General features: G+C 35.3%; 3 protein-coding genes across 5 annotated transcripts in view; 1 reads left to right on the top strand and 2 right to left on the bottom strand.

The window, feature by feature from the left end:
• The window catches only part of LOC117106812 (general transcription factor 3C polypeptide 4-like), a 25,993-nt gene extending 16,577 nt beyond the window's left edge, over positions 1-9,416 (bottom strand). Inside the window, exons 1-9 of one of the 2 annotated variants that reach the window (XM_033248276.1) lie at positions 9,283-9,416; positions 6,287-6,437; positions 5,723-5,849; positions 4,818-4,893; positions 3,895-4,027; positions 3,422-3,548; positions 2,349-2,622; positions 1,952-2,087; positions 282-471 (exon numbers count right to left, since the gene is read on the bottom strand). In XM_033248276.1, coding sequence (XP_033104167.1) covers positions 282-471; positions 1,952-2,087; positions 2,349-2,622; positions 3,422-3,548; positions 3,895-4,027; positions 4,818-4,893; positions 5,723-5,849; positions 6,287-6,437; positions 9,283-9,381 — 1,313 coding nt within the window. In that variant the 5' untranslated portion in view covers positions 9,382-9,416. The remainder of the gene's footprint in view (positions 1-281; positions 472-1,951; positions 2,088-2,348; positions 2,623-3,421; positions 3,549-3,894; positions 4,028-4,817; positions 4,894-5,722; positions 5,850-6,286; positions 6,438-9,282) is intronic. The other variant, XM_033248275.1, reaches the window with a different exon arrangement.
• Positions 9,417-9,708: 292 nt separating this feature from the next.
• On the top strand, positions 9,709-16,795 carry LOC117106801 (histidine protein methyltransferase 1 homolog). Its single transcript, XM_033248262.1, has 8 exons — positions 9,709-9,869; positions 10,133-10,233; positions 11,115-11,298; positions 12,427-12,587; positions 13,121-13,281; positions 13,516-13,614; positions 14,316-14,431; positions 14,549-16,795. The coding sequence occupies exons 1-8, from the start codon at positions 9,770-9,772 to the stop codon at positions 14,599-14,601; spliced, it is 975 nt and encodes a 324-aa protein (XP_033104153.1). The 5' UTR covers positions 9,709-9,769; the 3' UTR covers positions 14,602-16,795.
• Positions 16,796-17,389: 594 nt separating this feature from the next.
• LOC117106802 (pyridoxine-5'-phosphate oxidase-like) lies at positions 17,390-20,923 on the bottom strand. 2 transcript variants are annotated; one of them, XM_033248264.1, is made up of 5 exons: positions 20,787-20,923; positions 19,184-19,475; positions 18,745-18,844; positions 18,191-18,244; positions 17,390-17,584 (listed from the first exon to the last, which is right to left on the bottom strand). In XM_033248264.1, exons 2-5 carry the CDS (start codon positions 19,468-19,470, stop codon positions 17,405-17,407), a joined length of 621 nt encoding a protein of 206 aa, XP_033104155.1. In that variant the 5' UTR covers positions 19,471-19,475; positions 20,787-20,923; the 3' UTR covers positions 17,390-17,404. The 2 variants fall into 2 exon arrangements, with proteins under 2 accessions (XP_033104155.1, XP_033104154.1); XM_033248263.1 differs by having other exon boundaries at positions 18,712-18,844.
• Between the last annotated feature and the right edge of the window lie 3,775 nt (positions 20,924-24,698).

The raw sequence follows: 24,698 nt of genomic DNA on the forward strand, positions 1-24,698 counted from the left end.
AATCTTTGCTATTACTCAGAGTACCCAACAAGTATCATTCCAAATTGTTCATGTTCTACCATGTGCCCATTTCACATTCCTGGGTAAAGACAGGCAAAATGAATTGAATGAATGTCTTTGTCTAATAATACATTCAAAGTGACCATATAAAATAAAAACTCTTACCACTGACCAACACAAAGTAGTACCTTGTAATGTTGCATTAATAAATAGTACTATATGTGATTGGTAAAACAAAAGAAAATAAAGATAAACATCTTCAAAATGTAATGTATACTTACGTGCTTAATTCAGCAGAGATGGCGCCATTAGGCGACATGGATGTACCGTGACTGTAATTATTCCTTATTCGGGGCGCTTCAACAACAGTTGGGACGAGGAGGAACGACCCAGATTCTTGTTTAATAAGTATCTTTTGTTTCATGTGTGTCTCGCTAATAACTGTGATTGTATCTCCATGGGCACTTAGACCTTTAATGAGCAAAAATGATATCAATGTAGAAAATTAAATTTCATGGCACATTTTTGTAGGTACAATTTGCAATCCCACAATTCAAGGTCTACTTTTAGTGCTGGTATGAAGTATTGTGCAAGGCTATTATTTTATATAAAATAAAGAATAACATTCTCCAGTTATCTTGTGGCACTTTCCCTTGAATATAATGAAAATGGAATCTCATGTCTTGTCTATAGATGTCCTGTGTGTTTCACCCGAGTTTATAGCCAATATTGACGAGAGAAGTGGGAGGGCAATTATTCAGGTAAATTTACTCAACATCACTGCTGATTTGTTTAGTCTATTTTGTGAATGTTGTCTGGATAAATTGATATCGTGAGGTAGCGGGAAGGTGCCAGTTATCCAGATACATGATTGATATTGCTAGTCGGAAATATGGGCAGTAGTGTTTATGACTTCCCAGGCAAAGATCTGGAGTTGTGCACAGACCAAACAAATGCAACAGAAAGTAGTATAAAAGGCCTACAGTCTGGCAGAATTGTGGATGAGAATGTAAAATTATGAGTCACAGGCCAGTCACACCTTATAAACTATTTCTCTACAATAATCAAAGGCAAGACTTAAGCGGTAGCATTTCACTACAAAACATAGCACAGCTTTCTACCATACACAGACATGACATGAAGAATTGGTGTCTGCTTATAAAAATAGGCACTGCTTTACATCATGTGAATGTTGTATTGATCTCTACGATGAATTTACAGCTGAGTAGAATATATTGAACTTATATCTTACATATCTGTCTGTTTATATATCTAATGGCCGCATAAATAAAGTAAAATGCTTTAAGACTTCTATTAATTGTGAAAAACACCACATAAAGTGAACATTAAACTCAGAAAAAATGAATAAAATGTACATTGAATGACATGAATCTAATGTCTTGTTACATTTACAGAAAAAGCTGGTTGAGGACTGGCTCTATGTAATTGCCGGCTCCATATTGGTGACTCTGGAGGCGTTTTCTGGCTAATGGCTGCTATGTTTATTTGGTATGAAACTAAGACCTGAATCAGAGGGTGTAGACAAGGTTATAGTTGTGCTATTTATTATTTGTTGTAAGTGCATTTCATTACTTTTATTATTCCATTTCTCAAACTTACTACAAGATACAGCATTACCAGTATCAGAGTTTTTCTTTTTCCATTCTTTTAATATGTGATGCCTAGCAAAGCCCAGGCAAAGGAAAATTAAGGAAGAGAGAGTAGATTGACTTGATTGATATTGAGTTTAAAATGTTGAATATTGTAAGAAGTTTAAAAAAACAAGTGGTGAAGTTTATCAAACTTTTGGGAATAAATGAGATAAGAAATGACAGTAGGTGTAGAAACAAAGTATTTGTGAATGCATGAAGAAACTGGCCTGGAAGAGATGTGGAGGGGAGGGATTAAATACTATATAAATATTGAAGTAATAAAAGTTCCACAAAATTACCAGTAATTGGTGTTGAGTGCAGAGCATGAGTATGGCCTTGCCGTTTCACCTTAAGGGAGCTGTTTTCATCCATATACAAATCAAACACCAAGATGTGTTGGCCTTTACCAACGATTAATCTATGACAAGTCTGTCTCTGCAAAAACAAAGAAATTATATTTTGAAACTTATATTGTTGTTCTGTGTACTGTATTTGACATCAGTTGTAAACAAATTATGTAAGAGGATTCCACAAATTATCTATCAATGTAATTGGGTGGTAGGGGCAAAGCTTGTTTGCATCAGCGATATCACATTTTGTGATAAATATTATGTAAATTAATTTTTGATTACAATATTTGTTAGGCATTCAAAATTCTTATTCATTTTAGGGTTAAATCATAAATATTTACATTACCTGTAGGCCTTCTTGATTGCCATTAACGGTGGCCCAGTAAAAACAAGAAACAGGGATCAGGTCTTTCTCCCACAATTCCAACTCTGCCACTAATGTTACTTGAGAATCAGATACCTCTGTATGGTCAATTTTTAAATTCCAAATCTTAACCTGTCCTTCTGTGTTTCCAATGGCAAGTAAACTGTTCTCAAATGTTGTTGAGTATTGCTCCCATTTGATGGATGAAGGCCAATCTATTCCACTCTCTACAACACCACAGATTGATATATTGCCTCTGAAGGATCAAAATGTTCACAATAGTAACTAGTGGGACAATGGAAGGTGGATACGCGAGGAAAGTATGATAGCTGACAGGGTTGTGTCTGTAATCTGTAGATTCTGTAATACAGTTGAACTTGCCTAAGTCAAATCCAAAATACCATTGAAAAATTGTTTGACTTAGATAAAATATGACTTACGGATTGTTAATTAATAGAAAACACAACAATTTGGCATGTAAAATAAGTACAACTTAGAATTATTCGAGTTAGGCAAAGTCGACTACTGTATAGGCAAGTTTAACTGTACTAGGAATGGGTGATCTGATTATTTTATCTTGGATGACAATAACTGTCTATATAATCATGCATAAATAAATGAACAAAAATATAAATAATTTCACTATATTATTGTATATACAATTATAATTAAACTTCATACTAATATTAATTGATATCTGTTGTTCAAGTTATTTTGACTCATTCATTATTAAAGTAATATATTAGTCTAATAGGCAGACAAAAAGGAGTTTAAAAAGACCAGAATTCTCTATCAGGAATAGGCCGAAATATATGAAAATATGTATGAAAATGGCACTTTTCAAACTTTACAGTAAACAATTTGATATTTTACCATGTTACTTAGTTCAATGGTTGTCATATTTTACAAAGCCAAAAAGCAAGAAGTGAGTGGTTAGCCATGAACCCAGAATTAGGCCAATAGTTTAAAACATGTTTATGACAGACCCTGAATGCTTGGGAAACACATTATTTTCTACTTAAAGTAATAATATTCCTGTCTAATATTGAGCTTACTCTGATAGGAAGGGTAGTGAACACTTCCAGAAGATAATCAGACCATGTCTAGAATATGTAGCTAGCACTATGTAGGCTGCACCTTGTGTTCCATCTGGTTCCTTATAAATTCCCGACCAAGCCATATCTACAAAAGATGAAGCGCTCAAATTCTATGCATAATATAAATAGATGAAATTTCATTAAGTACTAAAAAGCAGTAAAATATCATGCATATAAATAAAAACTTAAGGTAGTTGTACTTTTCTAAAATTCCAATTTACTTCTTATGACAATAGATGACCTGCATAATCTAAATCTGAATCTAAAAAATGGTGAAATGTTATGAATAATTAAAACTACTTTCACAAGTCAAACATTATATTATTATGACAATAATGTAGAATACTGTAATTTACCAATGACATTTTTTTGATGGAAATAAAATAAATAACTGCATAAATATAACATATGAGAACAAAACTATGACTTACCTTCAACAGAGAACATAGCAAATCTATTAATAGCCATCTTTACAATATTACTGCTACTTTCGCCAGCATCTGGTGTAATCTTGTACCTTTTGCTTTTAACATACTTGTGTAAGAGGGAGGAAACATCTGCCACCTACGAAAACAATTGTTATTCTACAGTAATTTACGTTGGTTGTGGAATTTTATATTATGCTATTAGAATAACAATTAATATACTGTAAAGTAAATAAAGGTTTGTGGTTATCAAATAAAGATTTTTTTTTCTATATAACAATTTAATGCACTGCACACTCAACACATTTGAAGCACTTCAGAAAACAACTGCAAGTGATTCAAGTTGGGATCGAACCCATGATATAAAGAACCTGGTGTCAATGTTTGCTCTCAAGCAAAATCTTTGTTTTCTAGTGCTATGTATCCAACAAATATAAAGAGTGTCAACATTGGAACTTACCTTTAATAGTCATTATAATCTGACAACTGATTGATTGATTGATTGAATGACTGATTGATTTGTTGATTGATTGATTTATTAACTGGTTGACTGATTGGTGTATGCCAGTTGATTGGTTGGTAAATTATTGGTTAATTTATTAATTTGATCAGTCAATTAATTGATTGATTGACTGACTGGTTGGGTGATTGATTGACTGACACATTGATTGATTGACATACTTACTGATTGACTGATGTACCAACTGACTGATTGATTAAAATACTGGTTGAATAATTGATCACTTGATTGTTGATTAATAAATCATTCATGAATTGTTTACCTGATTAAATCACTAGTTGGTTGATTAAATGATTGGTTGATGAACATATTATTTGGTTGATTTATTGGTTTGATTGGTACATTAATTACTTGATTGAAAGAAAATACAGTATTAGTTTTAATGACAACTGCATATGCTGTACGTTACCTGGACCCAATTACTGATTCTTTTTTCTGCATACAAGGTCAACCTATGGTCAGTCCTCAGAAATGCCAAAATACAACTGAAAATACATGAGAAAAAGTAGACAGCATTCAAACAAACACAGACACAATTAAAAAATATAACTTGTTGAAACCCCAAGCTTTTGCTGTTGATTATCCAGTGAGGGGAAGCCACTATGGTCAGATGTTTACAATTACGTTGAGGACCCAAAAGAGTCCCTCAGTTGGGACTTGACATCAAGGAATATGTTTGAATGTGATAATATAAATAGTCTGACTAAGCAAAAAGATGTAAATCTTCTAGTTTATAACTGCCAACTTTGCTGGCATCCAATGTGCGAGACAAAAGTCATCACACAGTCATCGGTTGATAAAGCTTCATTAGAATAAATTCTATGGCTTGTATTCATATTTTAATGACAAATTCACATTATTTTTATGAATTTTAGAGTATAATCGGTCCATACATTTTATCTATATAAAATGTTTGTTTTTAGACATGAGGCGTAAACGATGCTCATGCGTGAGACTCACGCATTATGCGTGAGAATTGGCAGGTGTAGGCAACAGTATTGGTTATGAGCAGCACAGAGTTCATTTGGCTAGACTGGTGGTAACCACGGGTTGTGTTTTGAACCGTGGAATCAACTGGTTCCTGGTTAAATTTCATCACTCCTCATCTTGTGTTTAATGCGATTTAATAAACATACAGTGAACTTTACTTTACTTTAAACAGATACTGAAACTGAAGAAGATTCATTCATACAGTACTGTACCCTACATATCAATTGTAGCCTATATATTTTAATGTTTGAGCTTAATCAGAATAGCATGTAATAAGCATGTAATACTTACAATAAACCATGGCAATGTAAAAATTAAACATACCCCCCTGTAGCAGAACAGCCCTTGGGTGACCAGCAAAGCGACCTGGGAAGTGAATGTACAAGCACTTGTGATAATGATCCTGTAGGACTTCCAATTGTGCCATCTATATGGAAAGTAGCTCCTGCATCTATTTCAGAATGGAATGTGAAACAACTATTAATGTCGGTGTTATACAGTAGCTTAAATAAACTTCAACAATAAATAGAGTATTACATGCTTAATTTGCATAAAGTTATTATCTTTAACTTAGATGTTTGAAGGAAAACTCTTCACCAATTAACACTGTAGGAACCATGGAAATCATCCTTTAAAATAAAGGCTGGCAAGGGTACAAAATGTAAGCATCGTCTTAGTAGCATTTACCTCAGAATAGAGGTTGGTAGTTTTGTTGAATTACATATTTATATCTTTTCTATACTAATTTCACTCCCCTTATACTGACAAAATATTGTCGCCTTCCTATTAGAAATAAGATTATTCCCATAGAGGTGTCCCTTATTATATGGGTATACTACAGGAAGGTCTTATTGTATCCTTTCAGTTATTTTCATGTAATTGACTTACCACATTTGCTAAAGAACTGACTTTTGATCTCAGAAGTAAGTCTGTGGTCTGGCACCCCAACATCAGGGTAATAGTGCTTATCGTCATATTCTAACACACTTTTATTCAAAACAAATGTTCCACTGGTGTATGCAGTCTTGCAGGTCAACCTCTAAAAAACATAATAGGTAATTATATTATATTATACTTTACTAGACCTGCAGTATAGATGTACTTCACAAGATTGGTGAATATTTACCTCACTGAATTTCTGAAAACAGGAAAAATTGAATCAGAATTTCCTTCACACTAGAATGGATAAGGATGCTTGTTTAGCACCTTACTACCCAACAACTCCAGGTAGTGAGGTAGTGGGGGTTCACATTGGGCTGGTGGTGGCACTAAATGAACCATACTGTAAAGTGTTATAATTGTGTGGACAATGCTTCAAAAACCAGCTTAAATTTGAACAGAAAATTGCTACAAAAACAGGCACGCAGAATCATAATTTTAAAGTAAAAGTCTAATTTTCGACAAAATCTGGATTTGGACGGAAATTGGTCCTTACTTTCCGAAATGCACAGACAGATATTTTAGGCATGATTTTTGCATGGAGGATTTATATTCACTGCGCAGGCCTTTACTATACAGTCTGGATGAACTGTATGATATATTAAACCATAGTATCATTTACAACACAAAGTAAAGTAAATTAAGAAAGAGAAATTAAAAAGAAACAATAAATTTCTACCTTCCTTTGAAGCTGAAGTTACAGTAGGTACAGTATGCGGTAGAGAGAGTTTGAGTGTCTGAGGTCCCAAAGAGTACTTGAAACAGTAGTTATTTGTTAATTGTCTTCAATTTTGTGATAGCCTTTTCGGGATTTGGATGAAAAACACATTTTGCAGAAACACATGCATGATCTTAAATTTGTCTCGCATTTAGCGCAAGTCTATGTGAGATAAAGAATTATCACAAATTAAGGGGAAAATGTATTTAAAATTAGAAGATATTGCTTTTATTAAAAATATAAAATCAGAACTTGAGTCATTAGAGGGTTTTCATTAATTCATTTGAGAATCAAATCAAATCAAATCTTTTTTATTCTGTAAGTACCCTTTCAATACATAAGTACTGGTCTCCCAAGAGGTCCAGACACAACACAAAATAAATAACAAATAAATATATAAGAGTCAAGAAAGGAGGTAACTAAATACAATTCTTAAATATTCTTAAAGTAAGGGTGTCAAATTTGCAGTGGATATCTAATGGGAGCTCATTCCATAATTTACATGCCTTGTAAAGGTAAGTTCTTTTTCCTTGCATATTGTTCCAGATTGGGATGATTAGAGTATTTGAAGATTGATTTCGTGTATTTTTGGAATGGACAGCATTAGTAAATTTAAATTTAGAAGAAATGTATTCAGGAGTTATACATTTTAGGGATTTAAATGTCATATTAAAATATGTTTATCCCATTTATCTTTAATCATTTTCCAATCCATTGTATCCATCAAAACCTTTACTGGAGTCATAATGTCGGCATGTAACACCACTCTAGCAAGCATATTCTGAAGAACTTGTATAGAGTTAGATTTAACACCATTGCAGTTTGACCAAATAATGCTACAATAATCAAACAGTGGCATAACAAGAGTATTGGCAAGCAGCTTAATAGTTTTAAGAGGAAGAAAGTATCTAATTCTTCGAATTACACCAATACGTTGAGAGGCACGTGAGCACACCTGTTCAATCTGTTTGTCCCAAGAATCAATCCCAAACAAAACAACCCTGCCAACCACACACTTAGTATCATCTTGGATTATGTAACTGAAACCGGACCAACCCCCCACCCCCACCCCCAGCCCGGCTGGGATAGTCACGCATTTCAAATCTCTCAGGTTGGTAACTATGGGATGACTTTGCAGAGGGTGAGGTGATCAAACATGGCTAAAGATGTTAGATAATTTTAATAATAGTGTACATTTATAATCTGCCAGTATCCATCAAAGATGCCCATGGTGCAAAACAGAAAATGAGAAGAGTTATTAACAGTCGGTAATCTTAACTACGAAATAAAAAAAATAAATAATAATAACTGTAATCTTGGTTATAGCTAATAAGTTGAATTTCCGGTCTCACGTCTCACACGTACAGTAACTTCTATGGCGAATAAGAAATTGGGAATTATTCATCGTTCATTTAAACATTTGAATTCAGATAGCTTTTTGTTACTGTATAAGTCAATAATTCATCCATCTTCAGCTTCAAGATCAAGGTAAATCAAAGACAAAGCTAGACCTAGCTAATGGTAATGTTTTTTTACTCTGGTGGAATATCAGTATTATAAATGACAAAATAACAATTTACTTTAATAATTCTGATAATAAATAAATAGCTATTAGTATTTAGGTCTAGCCTAGGTAGGCCTCTGGCTCTAGTAATATTTTTTGAACTTTTTGTTATTATGAAGTACTGCTGTGAACAATACTTGAGAAATCAGCATTCAAAGTATATGATTTCGGACATTTCTCAGGCAGAAACCATCAACAAATCGTTAAAATGGTTAACGGTAAATTTGAAAAATAACAACATAGCATGATGTATGTATAAGGATAGTTTAGTGCAATAAAATAGATTTCCAAAATTTTAACATTTAAGCATGTTTTGGCGATTAAGAGACATGATTTGCGACGACTGACTGGTTTGGCTTGTCTTTGCCACATATATTAAGCAAAAATAATTACGTTCAAATTTTAATTGAGGCATATTCATTACACTTTGAGTTGTTTGGGTTGGGCCTAGACCTTGGCCAACCTAGGCCTAGGCTATCATATCAAGGCCGAGTTGTTGGCCAAGGCCGGGCTGGGTCTATAGGCCTAGACTAAACTAATAATAAGTAAGAGGAGGCCGACGAAGGGAGAGTAGAAGAGTTGGTGAAGGGCCTAGGCCTAGTAGAAGTTTTTATACACACATAATATTTGAAGGATGAATAAACACTTGTTGTTATTACGTACAAAGAAGTTTAGAATCTTCTCAGATCCTACAGCTACAGATAAATCATCAGATACAGCTATAGACTTGTACCCATACAGCGCATTTAAGGATGCCGACATTTTGAATGGCTGAAGGATACTCGATTTGTACTTAGGGTAGGAAATAGTTAAGATTATTATACAATAGCCGTTACATAGTAATATATTTGATAAACGACCATATATATAATATAATACTTGTATTTAATTGATATACATATAGCTTAATAGTTAGTCTAGAATCCGATACATATGATTATTTGTAATTACATTATATTTCCACCCTCTACAAAAATAAAATAATCTAGAAGGTTCAACAAGTTTTTAACAGATATTTATACGGCAGCTCTGCCTTTATTTGCATCACATAATATTTAAACGGTTAAATATAATTTTGGGTGAATAGATAACGTAAAACGTAAACAGAGCGTACTTGTTGACATGTGTTCATGTGGACGTAGATCTAGTAATGATGGCAGAATTTCGGTTCGATTTTGCCGTCAAAGATAAGAATTTAGAACCCGAAAATACTTCTGAAAATGCAAACGATAAATTGGAGCATATATTTGGTATATACAGTGTATTCAGTATTTATATGTATCCATAAACTCCTTAACGTAGCTTTAGCCTGTAGATAGTCTGATAGCTAGCTAAGCTAGTCCTAGGCCAGCGCGGCCTAGGACCTCTAAAGAATTGACTCTTCAGGTTGGGTAGGCGAATATATTCTGACCACGTTATAAGGCTGTATAATTTGTAATAAAATGAAAAAATATTTTGTTTGCATGTTATTTAAATTAGTTTGTAATGTACTGTATATATATTTTTTTTTCAGGTACAAATCTAGTAGTAGAGAAAGTTGCATCAAGTCAGAAAGAAGATTCAGTTGTAAAAGCACAGGAACTCATTGTAGACCTTCCTGCTGTTGAAGATAAAGTATGATTTGAATCTTCAATACAAATATCTTTCAATTTCTGCATTTCTTACTGTATATTGTTTGTACCTGTACTTTAATTGTATAGAAATAAAAATATTTGATTTGAGTAAAATGTAATTTTATTTATTTTGATAGTATCTGTGTGTGTACAGTATTTAGCACAATTTTTATTTGTAATTTGGACAAAGTTTTTAAATTAAGATTGAAGCACCTTCATCATGGGCTTTCCCAGTACAGTACAGTACAATTAAAACCAGAGCGGCAATAAGTCAAAACGGCAAGACCAAAATAGCAATAGGCCTAAGTCAAAACAGCAATAAACCAAAATCACAATATAGAAGCAGTAAACATTTAAATAATTAAAACCTTAAAATACAGATAAAATTAGTCTAAACAATATTATGCCATGAAAGTTAAAAACGGGCAGGGAAAGAAAAAATAATAATAATAATAAATAACACTTTTAAAAATAATATAGGCCTAGTCATGGATGTGTTAAAAAAAATAATATAGGCCTAGTCATGGATGTGTTTAAAAAAAAAAAAAAAAAAAAAAAAAACTTGATTCAGAAAATTATAAACTGCTGCCAGCGCCCGGTGGCGCTTCATACTTAGCATTGATTTTTGCTCCTTTGCCGTTTTGGCAGTTGTCATTGCCGTTTTGGTCTGTTGCCGTTTTGGTGCTTATCATTGCCGTTTTGGTTATTGCCGTTTTGGTCATTGCCTTTTTGGTTTTTGGCCGTTTTGACCTGCTCCCCAATTAAATATTAACAAAAAAGAATTTTTTATTGTAACATAATGAACCAATTGGGACAAACTGCCACAAAAATTGCAAAATGTTCATGACTTCCGCAAAATATAACTAATTATTACTTTTTCAGATAAACCCAGACGATATTGATGTCATATCAGTTGGTAATGTTAAAATAAATTATATCAATTCTACTGGAATTGAAGCAGAAGTTAAGATCGAGCATTTAGAGCACCATGATGAAGACAACAAAACAGATCATTTTGTAACTGCTGTTTCAAACCATTATGATTTAATTAGTGGTGTATATGAAGGTAAGATTTGTTGACTCATGTGTGCGGGGGTTATATGAAGGTAAGATTTGTTGACTCATGTGTGCGGGGGTGCGTGCCACGTCGTAGAGAAAATTTTAAAATGTTCAAAAATTTGCCACTCATCAATGTTCGTGCTATATGCGTGAACCATGCATGAACACTGCACGAACTCGGCACAAACACTGCCAACAGTGCGTGTCAATGAAGAATGCTCTTGCTGCCTTTTCTCCTGCTCTTGCAGAAGTAATAGTCCTGCAGTAGTTACCAGATATAAACACTTACTCTGCTCTGCAATAACAGTGTTTCTGGAATTCAGCATGTTGTATCATCCACAGCGAGTCGAAGAAAACCTACGCTATATACATAGCATGCTGCCAAGCGGGACAAAGCGTGACCAAAGTTGCCACAACAACTTCACCCATACGTGAAATCGTCATGCCAATGCGTGTTCATGCGGGAAGAAAGTAGGAACTATGCGTGACAACGCAGTACGTTAAGCCGGTTACTCACTGCGTGCAACGGCGACGCGATGAAGAACGCATGCGAAGACGCGGACCCAACGGATCGTCTTTTCAATGAAGATCCGTTCAGATTGCCACTGACAATCATCAGGCGGCATTGCATCGTTTATCGCTTGCTGGAAGCAGATGTGGATTTGTCGTGTAACGGTCGTATGACCGTTCTAGGACGCAGTGAGTGTCCGGCTTAGATGTGAACAATGTGCAATGTGTCCCCCCCCCCCCTGAAATGGCACGCCTTGGCACAACGCTTTGCGCACAATGCAGGGACAAAAATCGTGGAAGTGTCAGGGTGACAGTTCAACCAATTGTTTATATTTTTGTGAGTAGTTTTGCTAATATGTTGATAATTGTTATTTTTAATATGTTTGTATCATCAATTCCATTCTGTATTTATATTATAAAACTTCAAATATATACAAATAGAAAGAATGGCAAACATTAAACTTATTACCCAGCCAACTAATCTGAAAAAAACATAAAACTTAAGAGGATATATTACTTTAAAAGAAATATTGTATAAAAGAAGAGAAATGAAACAAGTTTCTTTTAGTATTTTGTTTAGTACAAACAATAACAATAACAGATGCAGTGATATTTGATGTTGAAGGTGGACTTAAGGTCTGGGAATGCTGCTTAGATCTAGCCAATTACCTAGCCCATGAGAGCACATTATGGAGTAAACTTGATGTACTGGAGTTGGGTTGTGGTGCTGGAATCCCAGGTGTATACCTCATGGTGAAAGGTGCTGTGGTACATTTCCAAGATTATGTAAGTTACAAAGCTTTGATTCTAAAACTTGTTTTTATTGTCTTTTATGGCAATTTCTTTGTTTTTGTTAGCTTTCTTAATGTTTTTGATTTCTGTACATTACTGTCAATGTAAACATCTGAAATAAAGGTTTACACATAATTTGAAATATGACCACCATATACCTTTAGGTTACATAAATATATAGTTATTTTGTTTTAAGTACAGTATAAATGTTCCCCTCATTACTTAAATGCAGAGGTAGCGTATTTATAAAATTATTATACAATGCTAGGTTATACATACTTTACAACATTTATAAATAATTATGAGGTTTTCGGTACATGACATGGTATGTGCTACATAGGGGAAGAATGATGAAGAGCTGTAAGGATGGCCATATAAAGCTGATGAAGGCTCCAAATTCAATATAGAAATATTTCATGAAGATCAGGGTGTGATCACAATGTGAATGAATTATATTCATTGTACATCATTTTAAAATTACAGTTCTACTATAAATATGTGTTTCAAAATATTTTTTTTTTAAATAGAATACTGAAGTACTTGAACGATTGACAGTACCAAATGTTATTATGAACCAACAAGTAAAGAAAAAAGATGACGAAAAGAAACTGGGCCATACCTGTCGCTACTTTGCAGGCGATTGGTCAGACATGACTAGTGTTCTAATGACCAATGGTATTCAAAACAAGTATGACATCACTTTATTTGCTATCATATCTAGTATTTTATATAATGTACATGAACATATACAGTATTATTTGATTTAAGTCAATTTTAGTTAATACCAGTTGTTTGACACCATCAAAATCTTCAAACAATGAGTGAAATATACAGGATCAATTAGGTCAGAGATAAGAACAACAAGGTCTGTCACAGATGACACTGATAACCAAATACTTATGAGTTGCACATTCTTTTACAGGTATGATGTAATTTTGACGTCAGAAACAATTTATAATGTGAACTACTATGACAGGCTGCATACACTACTACAAGCTTCACTGAAACCCTCTGGATGTGTGTATCCTTTTAATCATAGTTCTTAATAATTCATCTTGGATACAATATTTTCCAAACAAGCATAGTATTTTTGATAACTAGATAAAGAACAAATAAAAAATAGAATAGCAAATTTAAGTGAATAATTTACATTAATTTAAATAATTGTTACCATATTTAGTCTCGTATATTATGCTCAATTCTACAGGTATGCAATATAATTAATCTCTTTGGACCCCAATGGAATAGACCTGATGGCCAATGTATGTTAATTTTTGATAGGGATGATAATAACCCATACAAATTCACATTTTTGGTATTTCAGGTGTGGATAAAGTACACTAAGAAGCAGTGGTGTATCTAGGGGGTGCGCACACCCGTTCCCCCTCCCCAGAAAAATCAGTCAAATAGTTAAAAATCACCAAAAATTACCTTTTTTTTTGCTAATTAGCCCCCTTGGATTTGCAAAAAATGAAAAAAGCCCTCCAGAGTTCTAAAAGTAATTGTTTAGTGGAGTGGATATATAAAATACTTTTTTTTCAATTTTGTTTACAACATTTGTAGCTTTTGACAATACTTACATACTTATTTTGTTAGTATTTAATGTATACATGTTTATTGGTTTTATTTTGTTTTGCCTTATAACTATCTATGCCTACAGCTAATAACAGTATTGGACTTTCAACTTTCACAATATTATTAGTTCTCCTTGACTTGCAGTAGATATGTTGCAGCTAAAACCCACTATTTTGGAGTTGGTGGTGGGACAAGGATTTTTGAGGATTTTGTCAACAAAAATGGAATATTTAATATAAAATCCTGTTGGCAGAATAAAGATGGTAATAGTATTTTAAATATTTTATTATTATTATTATTTATTTTATTTGTAATGATTTTAATGACTGGATAGAAAAAAGTCTTGTATTTTAACAACTAATTTCCCTTTTTTTAAACAGGTTTACAAAGAGAAATATTAAAACTGGAGTTCAATCGCTCAATAGAATCTTGAATTACAGCACACTGTTGGTAGACAAAGCATCTTGGATATAGAGAAAGCTCTGTGATGGAATGTTACTGGAATAACACGTCATTCTAATGGAATGATCAGTGGTGGAGCCAGCGTCTGAAATCTGGGGGAAGGTAACATTTAGCGGGAGGGTAACATTTAGGGGGAGCAATATGTTTTCCAGTAGCAGACCTCCCCCCCCCGTAGCGCCGCTGCTGGAATAAATGCAGTATTTTATGACAATGCACATGGAAAAATGATGAATACAACATATCTTGTTTCGCACTGATCCTTTATTTAAATACTGTATTATAACTATATGAAACATAAATAATTGTTACTATACTGTATTGTCATTTGCTTGATTTTTATTTTATAATTACAATTGTATCTGCTTACTCTTAATAATACATTTTTAAAGTGTAGTCAGTTTCAGTGGCGGCACTACAGGTTCCTGAAAAGGGTCCGGGGGTGCACGCCCACCTCAGTGTCACCATGGTTAGGGCTAAGGTGAACAATTTGTATCTCTAGATACCTAAAAATGGCACTCTCAAGACTGTAAAAATGCTTTTAACCAATGAAATGACTGGCTTCCTATGCCCTTTGGCCTCCCAGTGGTGCTGCTCCTGAGTTACTGGTCAGTTTTAATTACAGTTGTCTACTTTTCATATGGGTAGGTATACTACAGTATTTCATTTGTATAGATATAAGCTACGCCATCAAATAAATTGATGAAATATCACAATAAATTTTTACTCTATTATTACTATTATTGTATTGTCTACGTATTTTAACAACTATACAGTAAATCACTGTATGGACCAGCATTCTACTGACAATTATAATACATACATAATTCAACAGGCTAATTAATTACAGACTATTCATGTTTGATACTGAAAAGCAGCATTGCCTGGTGCAGAAATACATAGGGAAAAGAGGTATAAAATTTAAAATATCACAGATTTTATGATTACCATGTCTCTTCTGGGTCCTTATTTGAATGGTAGTGTTACACAGTACTCTAAGTTCATGAGTTAAACACCCAGTGCTGTTGCCGGGAGGGGGTGTTTTAAGCCAATCTCCCATTGACAATTAATTGACAGACCATAAAAAATGATTTATGTTAAGCATAATATGTGCTAAAACATCTGGAACTGAAAAGACGGCCCAAATTTACCTGGTTTTCCTAGGCACCAGCAGGGTGCAGGCTCTTCCCGACGGGGGCCCTGGTCCCTCCACTGGTGCCTCCCCTGCCCACAAGGACTTCATCCCTTAGAAACCACTAGTTTGAAATTGTCAGACCCCCAGTACCATTGGGGAAATCCTCCCACCGCCACTGTATCACACTCATATAGGTGTTCAATATGCGTTCAAAGTACCAAACAAACCACTAGCACAATTACTATTCAATGAGGACAGAGCCACCTTGAACCATACATGATAATCATAATGATAACAGTAAGTACAGTATTAACAACAACAATAATAAATAAATAAGATTAACTTTATTAATAGAGTTATAATCTTTTCAATTTATATATCATTTTACACGCCCAAGTCTCAGAGCTCTTGCGAGGTTTATTACCCCTGGTCATTGAATCCATATTCCGGCACAGTGTACAACCTTCCCAGCTTCCTTGGAAGTCTACCTAGTTAATGCTGCCAGGATGGTGCAGAGACAAATACTGTACATCCAATGGTACTAATTCCTATTCCTGGGTAAAGAGAGACAAACACAGGAAAAGTGCCTTGCACAAGGTCAAAGAGCAAATGCTGAGAGATTCAAATGTTCATTGTTGAAAGTGGGAAATGCAACTGATGTGCTGATCCCACACAGGCAATATGTATACCTTAAAATATATAATTGCTTCAAGTATATAAGATTTTTGAATCGTTATTCTTATTGGGTAATATCCCCCAACATTGCATAAGTTAGTCACCAAAAAGTGATGAGGCAATTACTGTATTCCAGACTAAAATGCAGAGAATCACACACTTAAGGCTGGCAAGAAAACAAAAAGGGAAAAACGGTGTTTGGAATTTTTAAAAACCAGTGGCTTCAGTGCCAGATCTCAAAGTACACCGAAAATTACATTCTTTTGTCTTTTTGACTTGCAGTGAGCCACAATATTCAAGGATTGTTCCCCCTCTCCTCTTAGATCCACTGCTGGCAAGATATTTCCAGAACATTACGGAGCTTGGCGTTCATAAACCCAGTTGTTTTCACCTTTGTGTAAAAGCACATTATCAACAGTTTCATTTTCTTTAAGTCTTCTAAAGATGAACCTGTCATGTAGTCGATTGCTTTGGCCTTGCCAAAACTCAATTTGCTCTGGAATCACTATATATCCTCCCCTGAAAAAAAAATCAGGCAGATAAGACACATTGTAGTTGATTCTACACCAGTGGTGGTGCCTGCATCTGAAATCTGGGGGAATGGAAGTGAAGGACAAGGTAAAATTTAAGGGGGGTGGAGGCAAAATGTCTCGAAAGTGGTCCCGGGACGAATTTAGGGGTTTCAGAAGCTTATTTAATCAATTTTATAGATAGATACGCTACTAATATGTAGAAAATGCATATTTTTTTTCTTCCCAATGAATTGTGGTTTTTCTTACTACCAGTGACCAGAAGAGCATCTAGCTGGTCATTCAACCATGACTATAGGCGCTGATGAAACCTTTAGTAAAGTTCATTTCCAATGATATTGTTTCAACAAAAATAAAAATTGTAACCAAACAAATTATCAGTAGAGAAAAAGAGACACAAAGTAAAGCACTTTGTAACACCTACACATCCCAAGTTATTAACATCTACACCATGCAAATAAGAATGTGTATATTATTGTAATGCTTACATGTCTACTGGGTATCGGCTGACTTTGATTGCTAACTATTGAGCCTATTTGACTTGATCTTGGTCGCGAGTTAAAATACTGTGTTGACTCCTCTTCAGAGAGTCGTTTTACTTGACCATCGATGCGAACCTACAATCAAACAAAAATTAACATGTTTTGCTTAAACTACCTACAATATTGGATAGAGGGGTTGGTGCAGCATGTGGTTTTGGTCTCAAAATTAAAATCGAAAGCCGAATACACACTGCGCTGTATGACCGTCAGCCAACGAATCCACCTCCACCCTTCGTGAGCACATGGCAATGCGATGATGCCTGCTGTTTGTCAATAATAAACAGAGCAGATTGTCATGAAAAACAATCAATTGTGCGTGCACCGACAGGGGGGTCAGCGAAGCCTTGGTCAACAGCCTGGAGTAAAAACTCCCTTTTAGGGTTCACTGGCAGAGTTTGGTTCAAATATTAGGGATTGGCAGTCAAAATAATGTTATTTGGATAGGCTAATTATTATTTTTTAAAATATTTTTCGACCTAGTCGTTCACCGGACGACAGGGGGTCCAGGCCTGTCCAACGGAGGGTCAAATGCTCCCTGCTGGCGCCACCACTGCTTGTCGCATTACGGTTCTTCATGGAATCGTCTCCAATGAAGACATGTAATATGCAGTATAAATTTTATGTTTTTATCATAATGAGCTGGAGGTCATCTAAATTTATCATTAACACAACCTACTATACCTGTTTGTTTAGAGGTTCCCAATAAAAAACTAGACAGGCAAATGGATTCTCAGTCTGAAAATACAAATGGTTACATTGTATTATTTACAGTTACACAATTCCAGATAAAAGATAACTCTATTATATCTATCAGCCTATTTTGCTTTGTACTGTTTTCCAGTATTTTTTTCCCATTCCTTTTGTCCTTTTACAAAGATGTAATTAACATTAAAACATCAGGTACTCAATAATAGGTTTTTCAAAATACCATCTTGTCACCCTCTCAAAAAACAGTAAGAAAATAAGGCTGGTTTGCTTTAAACACGTTATATTTTCATTGCGTATTATTTGAGCTCAGTATGGACTCCAAAAGTATGCATTTTCTTTTAGTTATAAGGCGTATGCGGATTTTATAAGTCCGCAATGACGATATGTTTTTATTTAATTTTAATTTTTTTTTAAACCATATTTTTAAAGGGTGACCCTTACAGCAGAATACAACATAATATTTACAAAACAGATAGCATGTCATTAAAGCCTACCAAATTCTTACAAATCAACTTTCCCAAGCTTACAAGTTCCTGTCCTTTCCGGCTTTTGAAGTTAGTGAAAAATTTGAAGCCCTCTCTGCTGTAGCCTTTCAGTAGCACCATCCTGGCTGAAGGTCTGCCCTCTCTAGTTTACACAAAACAAAGATCAGTACATAAACATGCAAATATGCAGTATTATACAGTAAATTGTTCCAATAAAATCTAAAATTAAATTAAGCAACTAAACATTTTAATAGCATCTCAAATACTGTATTCACTTAAATGTTATTTAATGTTGACTTGTGCTATTTAATGGCTTGTTAACGTCAATTGAAATGTACAGGGAGGGATTAAAACCCCAACCCTGAGGTTGAGAAACCAAGAAATTCCTACTGCATTAAATTTAACGTGCTTCTAGTGTGGAGGGAGTCTAGGACAAACATTGCATTTCTGGCAGTAAAAAGGGGAATGTTCCACATCTTACTTGGATGCTGTAGCAATTGTCATAGCATTAGCTTCTCCAATCTTGTCATTCTTGCAGGCTTCTTTAAACCAGGTGTCAAACTGTTGAATAGGGTCCTTACTGGTCAAATGACTCTCAAGAAATGCCTCATGTTCACTCTTGTAGGCCTTTCTCATACTGGCTACATCCAGATTCTCCATGTCGCTGATTATACCAGACATACTGCGTAGTTTATATGATTTTGTAATTAAACGATTTGAGAGGATGAAATGTGTCAGTTGAAAGCCAATTTGTCTTGATAGAAACATTCAACCTAGAAAAGGAAGCAGGACTATGTTCTAACACTTTTCATTGTCAAGTAATTATTCAGTTTCCAGATTTAAACTGTGTCAGACACAGGGAAGCGACTGGTGGACTGTACGTTTTAGAATTGAAATTATTTTTGGTTTGACAAGATCATGGTCAAAAGGAATCTTCATCTGTCTGATGCCCCTGCCCCAAAGTATGGTTGAAGCAACCATGAGTCAAAGCGGCTGCACTCAAAATGCATGGCAGTGCACCGATTGATTGGGATATGGTACACTGTAGGCCTATCGTTCATATCCATTCATCGTACTGCCATATCCATTCATCATACACCTGGCCACTGCCTAAACAAGTACTGTAGATTATAATGAATATGATAAAATTAGTACAAAATAAGACAATACACATTTCTTTACTGTTTTAATTATTGTGATGATTTTACCCTTGTTTTGAGAGAAATCAATTGATAAATTCCAATATGTTGTGTGTATAAGAAATGTTTCTAATAACATGATTATGGTTATGTTTCTATTTTATTTTATAAAATGGTTCGGATATATATATAGAACTTATGATAAAGATAAGATATAAAACAGGTGAAAGAAACTGAAAATTAAGTTATTTAATTACAATAAACCAAAGAAATATAACGTATAGACTAGAGTTCAATACACAAAGGCAGTGGCGGTGCCAGTGGTGGTGGGGGGGGGGGGCTCCCATCGGTCTGGTCAAGCCCCACCATCGGCCAAAGCTCGTCGGGCAGTCGCACCAAAAAAAAAAAAAAAAAAATAGGCCTAGACTTTTTCCATCCCAGCAATTTCCGTCCATCTAGAAGTCCCAATTTAAAACAAAAAATGTGGTTTTGCGAGGAGGGGACACCCTCCCACTCCTACTCCTGGCTACGGCCTCAGATAACACTGCGCGCTATAGTTACACCCACCCATAAATACTTGATCCCCCCCTCCCCCACCCACCGCAGTCGGACATCTGTCCTTAGCACCCACCTCCCCATAAATGATATCCTACTGGAGCCGCCACTGGTCCTAGGATAAGTAGCAACTAGGCTAGGGTGGAGTGAAGTTAGGCTTAAGGAGCCCAGAGGAGTTTAGGAATTTGCTTAGAGGCTAGGCCTACTACTCTACTACTTACTGTACTCTAGTGCTACTTAATTAGGATTGCGGGTAGGCCTAGGCCAGCCAGGTACCAAATTAACGGGATACCCATCAATCATCACACTGCACTCCGTTTAGAGCCTAGGCCTAGAGGAGGCCTAAGTTTGCGATAATCAAAACACACACACAAATTTAACAATATTTACCTCTCTGAACATATGATGGGGACAGGCAAACAATTTTCGTCTTTTCCAGAACTAATAAGCTACGCCTCTCTACGGTTAGATGATTCCATGATTCCTTTCGTCCACGGCCGGAACCACCGGTAATGGCAAAATGTTACGTAACTACCTGATAGAGGGCAGTGTTCAGCCGGCTGTTGCAGCAGAGCCATAATAGATAAAAAGAGTTGCGACATTGAGAATGGTCTAACGTGATGTGCGTTCCTGTGTATAATACCGTACTCGCGCGAATAAGCGCCCGGGCACTTAAAATATATTTTTTGCACTTTTTGAGTCGCGCTTATTTAAACGGGGCGCTTATTTAAACAGGGCGCTTATGAAATCAGAGTGGAAATTGAGGGGCGCTTATGGAAATAGATGAAAATCGAGGGGTTCTTATGGGAAATTATTAAATTCAAGAGGCACTTTTTGAATGAAGAAAGATTATATAAGGACATTACGAATTGGTGGTTAGAAAAGATAATCGTACAGAGAACATGGCTCATGACAAGAATGCGTGAATATTTACATAACAACAAAATAGCAGATGCAATTAGTGGTGGTGGGTAGTGGTTGCTTGTTGGCCATCAGCCGATTGAGATTAGCAGGATGGCAGGATCTTTGTATTTCTTTTTTGAAAACTCAGATGAGAATGTGCTAAAGGTCGGAAAAAGAAAAAGAGGAGTAGGACTAGGCATAGATAGACTAGGCAAATATGTAAAAAGAGTGAAGTTGGAAATACACTGTCTGTCCAGGAATCGGAACTCTCATCTATCCAAGAGACCGAAGAAGAATGTGTTTCCACTCTACAGCTCAAATCATGCCAACAACCACAGTCCCAGGGTTGATTGATTTGCTAAAAAGAAAATCTTATAAGGGGGCGCTTATTCAAACTGGGCGCTTAAGGAAATTTTCACGTTAGGAGGAGTGGTTATTCGAGAGGGGCGCTTATTCAAACGGGGCGCTTATTCGCTCGAGTATGGTATTGTATAATACAGGTAGCGGCCTCCTGTATAGTTTAATTCCATTTAATCTTTTTAGCAGTCGAATTTCATGTAACTATTTATAGACTTTTTTTAATGATTTCACTACTTTATATCCAATTTCATAATAAATACTGTAATAATTTACTATTTTTGAGCAGTTCTTTAATCCTCGCCGATAGACCGAGAGAGCCCTTCGATGGCAAGCATTCTTCCGCAAATTAGGCAATCCTGCCATATAGACCCTTAAGTAGCTCCTGTTATTTTTGCAAATAAATGATATGTGACGACCAGAAAAAAAATAATTAAATACAGTATATCAAAATGTAATTAAAATCCGTATATAGGGTATATACCAGGCTCCTTAGGAGGATTTTTTTTTTTTTTTTTTTATATAATGTTGTAGAACTAATTTTTCTAAGGCACAAAAAAAGCATATTCGACGAAAAATCGAAAGCGGTTAGTGAGATACAATTTTCTTAATATTTAAAAGCTGTAAGGAAAAGGTCCTTACCTCCCTCTTTCCCCATTTTTAAATAATCAAAAATCTGTATCTTGACCGCCGCGGTGTTTTAATTTTTACGCCCACCGCTGCCTTGAAATCTCCAAAAATAATTGCATATTTCTTCTTTAGGCCTATATATTATATGAATCTCCGATATGTTTTATGTACAACGTGATTTTCAAATTTAACCATCTCATTACTACACTGTTTACCAATAAAACAAGATATAAAAGATACATGGTGTTATATTAAGTTTTATTGTACAATGTGTGAAAATTTTACTACAATCAGTGCATAAGGACCAACAACAATTATTAAAATAAAAACTGTTACTTTTAATTATGTTAACACTGTGGAACTAACTACCAAAATGCATCATAACCTATTTACATATGAAAACATGAATGAAGAAAGCCTTACAAAAGAAACAAAACAGATGAAAAGACACCATTGTTGTCGTATTCTTGTCGTCTAAGAGTACTATCATTCAAATGAGTGTGCCTAGTGCATACAAATATGTATGTAGGCCTATGTCATACACAGACGGAAAGTTAAATATAAAACGGCCAGATTATTATTTGCCTACGCTTCCGCATCCTGCAACAACCACACTAACAACTGAACTGTATTGGCGCGCCATACTTTCTATTGTTTAAAATCTGGCGGCCGAAATGATCTGAGACAGGTGTAGTTAGCATACCTAGGGTCTATCCTCTCTCTCTCGAATCCGGGTCGATTTGGATAGTGCTTTAAAACAGATAGGGTCAAGCCAGCTTACCAATCAATACATTGAATTTACGTAAACACTTCGGGACAATGTTTACGGGTTTCTTTTGAATGTCAGTAGTTCGGATAAGCCTTACATGTATCCACCTTGATTCAAGACAACACCTCATGCCCAACTAGGCTACTGTATAATATTTCTGTACTTTCACTGAAGATCCAGTAGGTGAAGAGGGACCTCACTGGGAAGGGCTCCCGGTCCTTTTTGTCACTAATTGTTTTAAAATTTCAATGCAATAATATATGAGTTATTCGCATATTCAATTATCCGTCCGGAAACTGATGTGCGTTCCCCCCTCCCCCCACCCGTCTGAAACATTCTGGATCCACCCTTGATCACACTGCACAATAATTCCTCACAAGGACTACAGTGTGCAGCAAAGACACTCAAACCATTAACTACAAAGATGCCCTTCAGAAAAATAATGACATAAAATGGTAATCAACATCGACAACGATGTACATGATCACCACCATTCCCGACTCATTCAACACTGTGCGGAGCACGGGTATATGCTAGTTTATCCTAATAATGCAAGACTGTTGCATTTATATCATTACGGTAGGCTGCAGCTTCGTATTCTTTTTCTCTAAATGTATCTTACAGGAGTCTTGTAGATTGTTTAAACTCGCAACTGCATTTTGCGTGCATGATCACAGTTAATGTTGTCTGCTTCATCGCTCAATACTAATGGCTCCCTGGGAGATATGGCAGGATGAGCTTTTTAGATTGCTGAATGAGCGCTCACAACTAGCGATTGAACTAGAAATTGCAAATTGCAAGTGAAGTGCTGCATATAAATGTTCTTCGAACAAAATTATTTATGCGAGTCAAGTGAAAATAATGAATAATAAAAATATAACAAATAATATGAGACAGGACCCATTGTCTATAATGGGCCCAAAGTCGTAATTTTTCATTTTTGTCAAAAGTGTCTATAGTGGTGAATTATGGTTTAGGTTTTTTTAATAAAGTTTCTAAAATTTCTATGTATGTGGAAAATGTAGTTGATTACTACAGGTTACAATTTTTATTTTGAAGACTGCATGATCTAGAAAGTGTACATTTTTTTATGGGGCAAGTTTCCAAGGGCGGGTTTTCTAGGGGCGAGTCGACTGCCAAAGAGTGTTGCCAAAGTGCAAGCCAGTGTGTTATTTGATCACAAGTGCGAGACATCACAAGTGTGAGCCAGCGAGCCATGACGTCACGACAATAAATACGAGACGTTGAACGTGGTATCGGCTGAGATTTGTGGAGTACAATTCAAAAAACAGCTATAGGTCTAATAATGAATTATTGTGATGTTAAAAATAGACAATGTTAACTATCAAGGCGCGACGTTGTTTTTTATTGGGACCTTCGTCCCTTCAAGGCTAGGCCTATCCTAGCTAGTCTAGGCCTATACCATCCTAGCAAGTCTAGGCCTAGAGTAGGATAAGCTAGCGCGACATGTAGTCCGGTGGCTTATGTCATCCCGTGGGAATTTCGTGATCATTTTTTTTTTTTTTTTTAATTATATGCTTTGAAGTATGCTGAATCGAATAAAATGAGTCGCCAATTCTTTTACGCTCATCTTCATATGCAAATTAGCTGAAATATGCAAATTAGGTCTGAAAATGTAGGGT

This window comes from Anneissia japonica, unplaced genomic scaffold, assembly GCF_011630105.1.
Source record: "Anneissia japonica isolate Jap-2015-1 unplaced genomic scaffold, ASM1163010v1 scaffold2471_len1564793_cov202, whole genome shotgun sequence".
Taxonomy (NCBI): Eukaryota; Metazoa; Echinodermata; class Crinoidea; order Comatulida; family Comatulidae; genus Anneissia; species Anneissia japonica.

Excerpts from the sequence above, each read along its gene's own strand:
- LOC117106801 (XM_033248262.1), top strand. The coding sequence starts at position 9,770 with ATGATGGCAGAATTTCGGTTCGATTTTGCCGTCAAAGATAAGAATTTA. Across the intron at positions 9,870-10,132 it reads TAAATTGGAGCATATATTTG|GTACAAATCTAGTAGTAGAG; the intron begins GTATATACAGTG and ends TTTTTTTTTCAG. Across the intron at positions 14,432-14,548 it reads CTGTTGGCAGAATAAAGATG|GTTTACAAAGAGAAATATTA; the intron begins GTAATAGTATTT and ends TTTTTTAAACAG.
- LOC117106802 (XM_033248263.1), bottom strand. The coding sequence starts at position 19,470 with ATGTTTCTATCAAGACAAATTGGCTTTCAACTGACACATTTCATCCTC. Across the intron at positions 18,845-19,183 it reads ACAATTGCTACAGCATCCAA|AGAGGGCAGACCTTCAGCCA; the intron begins GTAAGATGTGGA and ends TGTGTAAACTAG. Across the intron at positions 18,245-18,711 it reads AGTTGATTTGTAAGAATTTG|ACTGAGAATCCATTTGCCTG; the intron begins GTAGGCTTTAAT and ends TTGTATTTTCAG.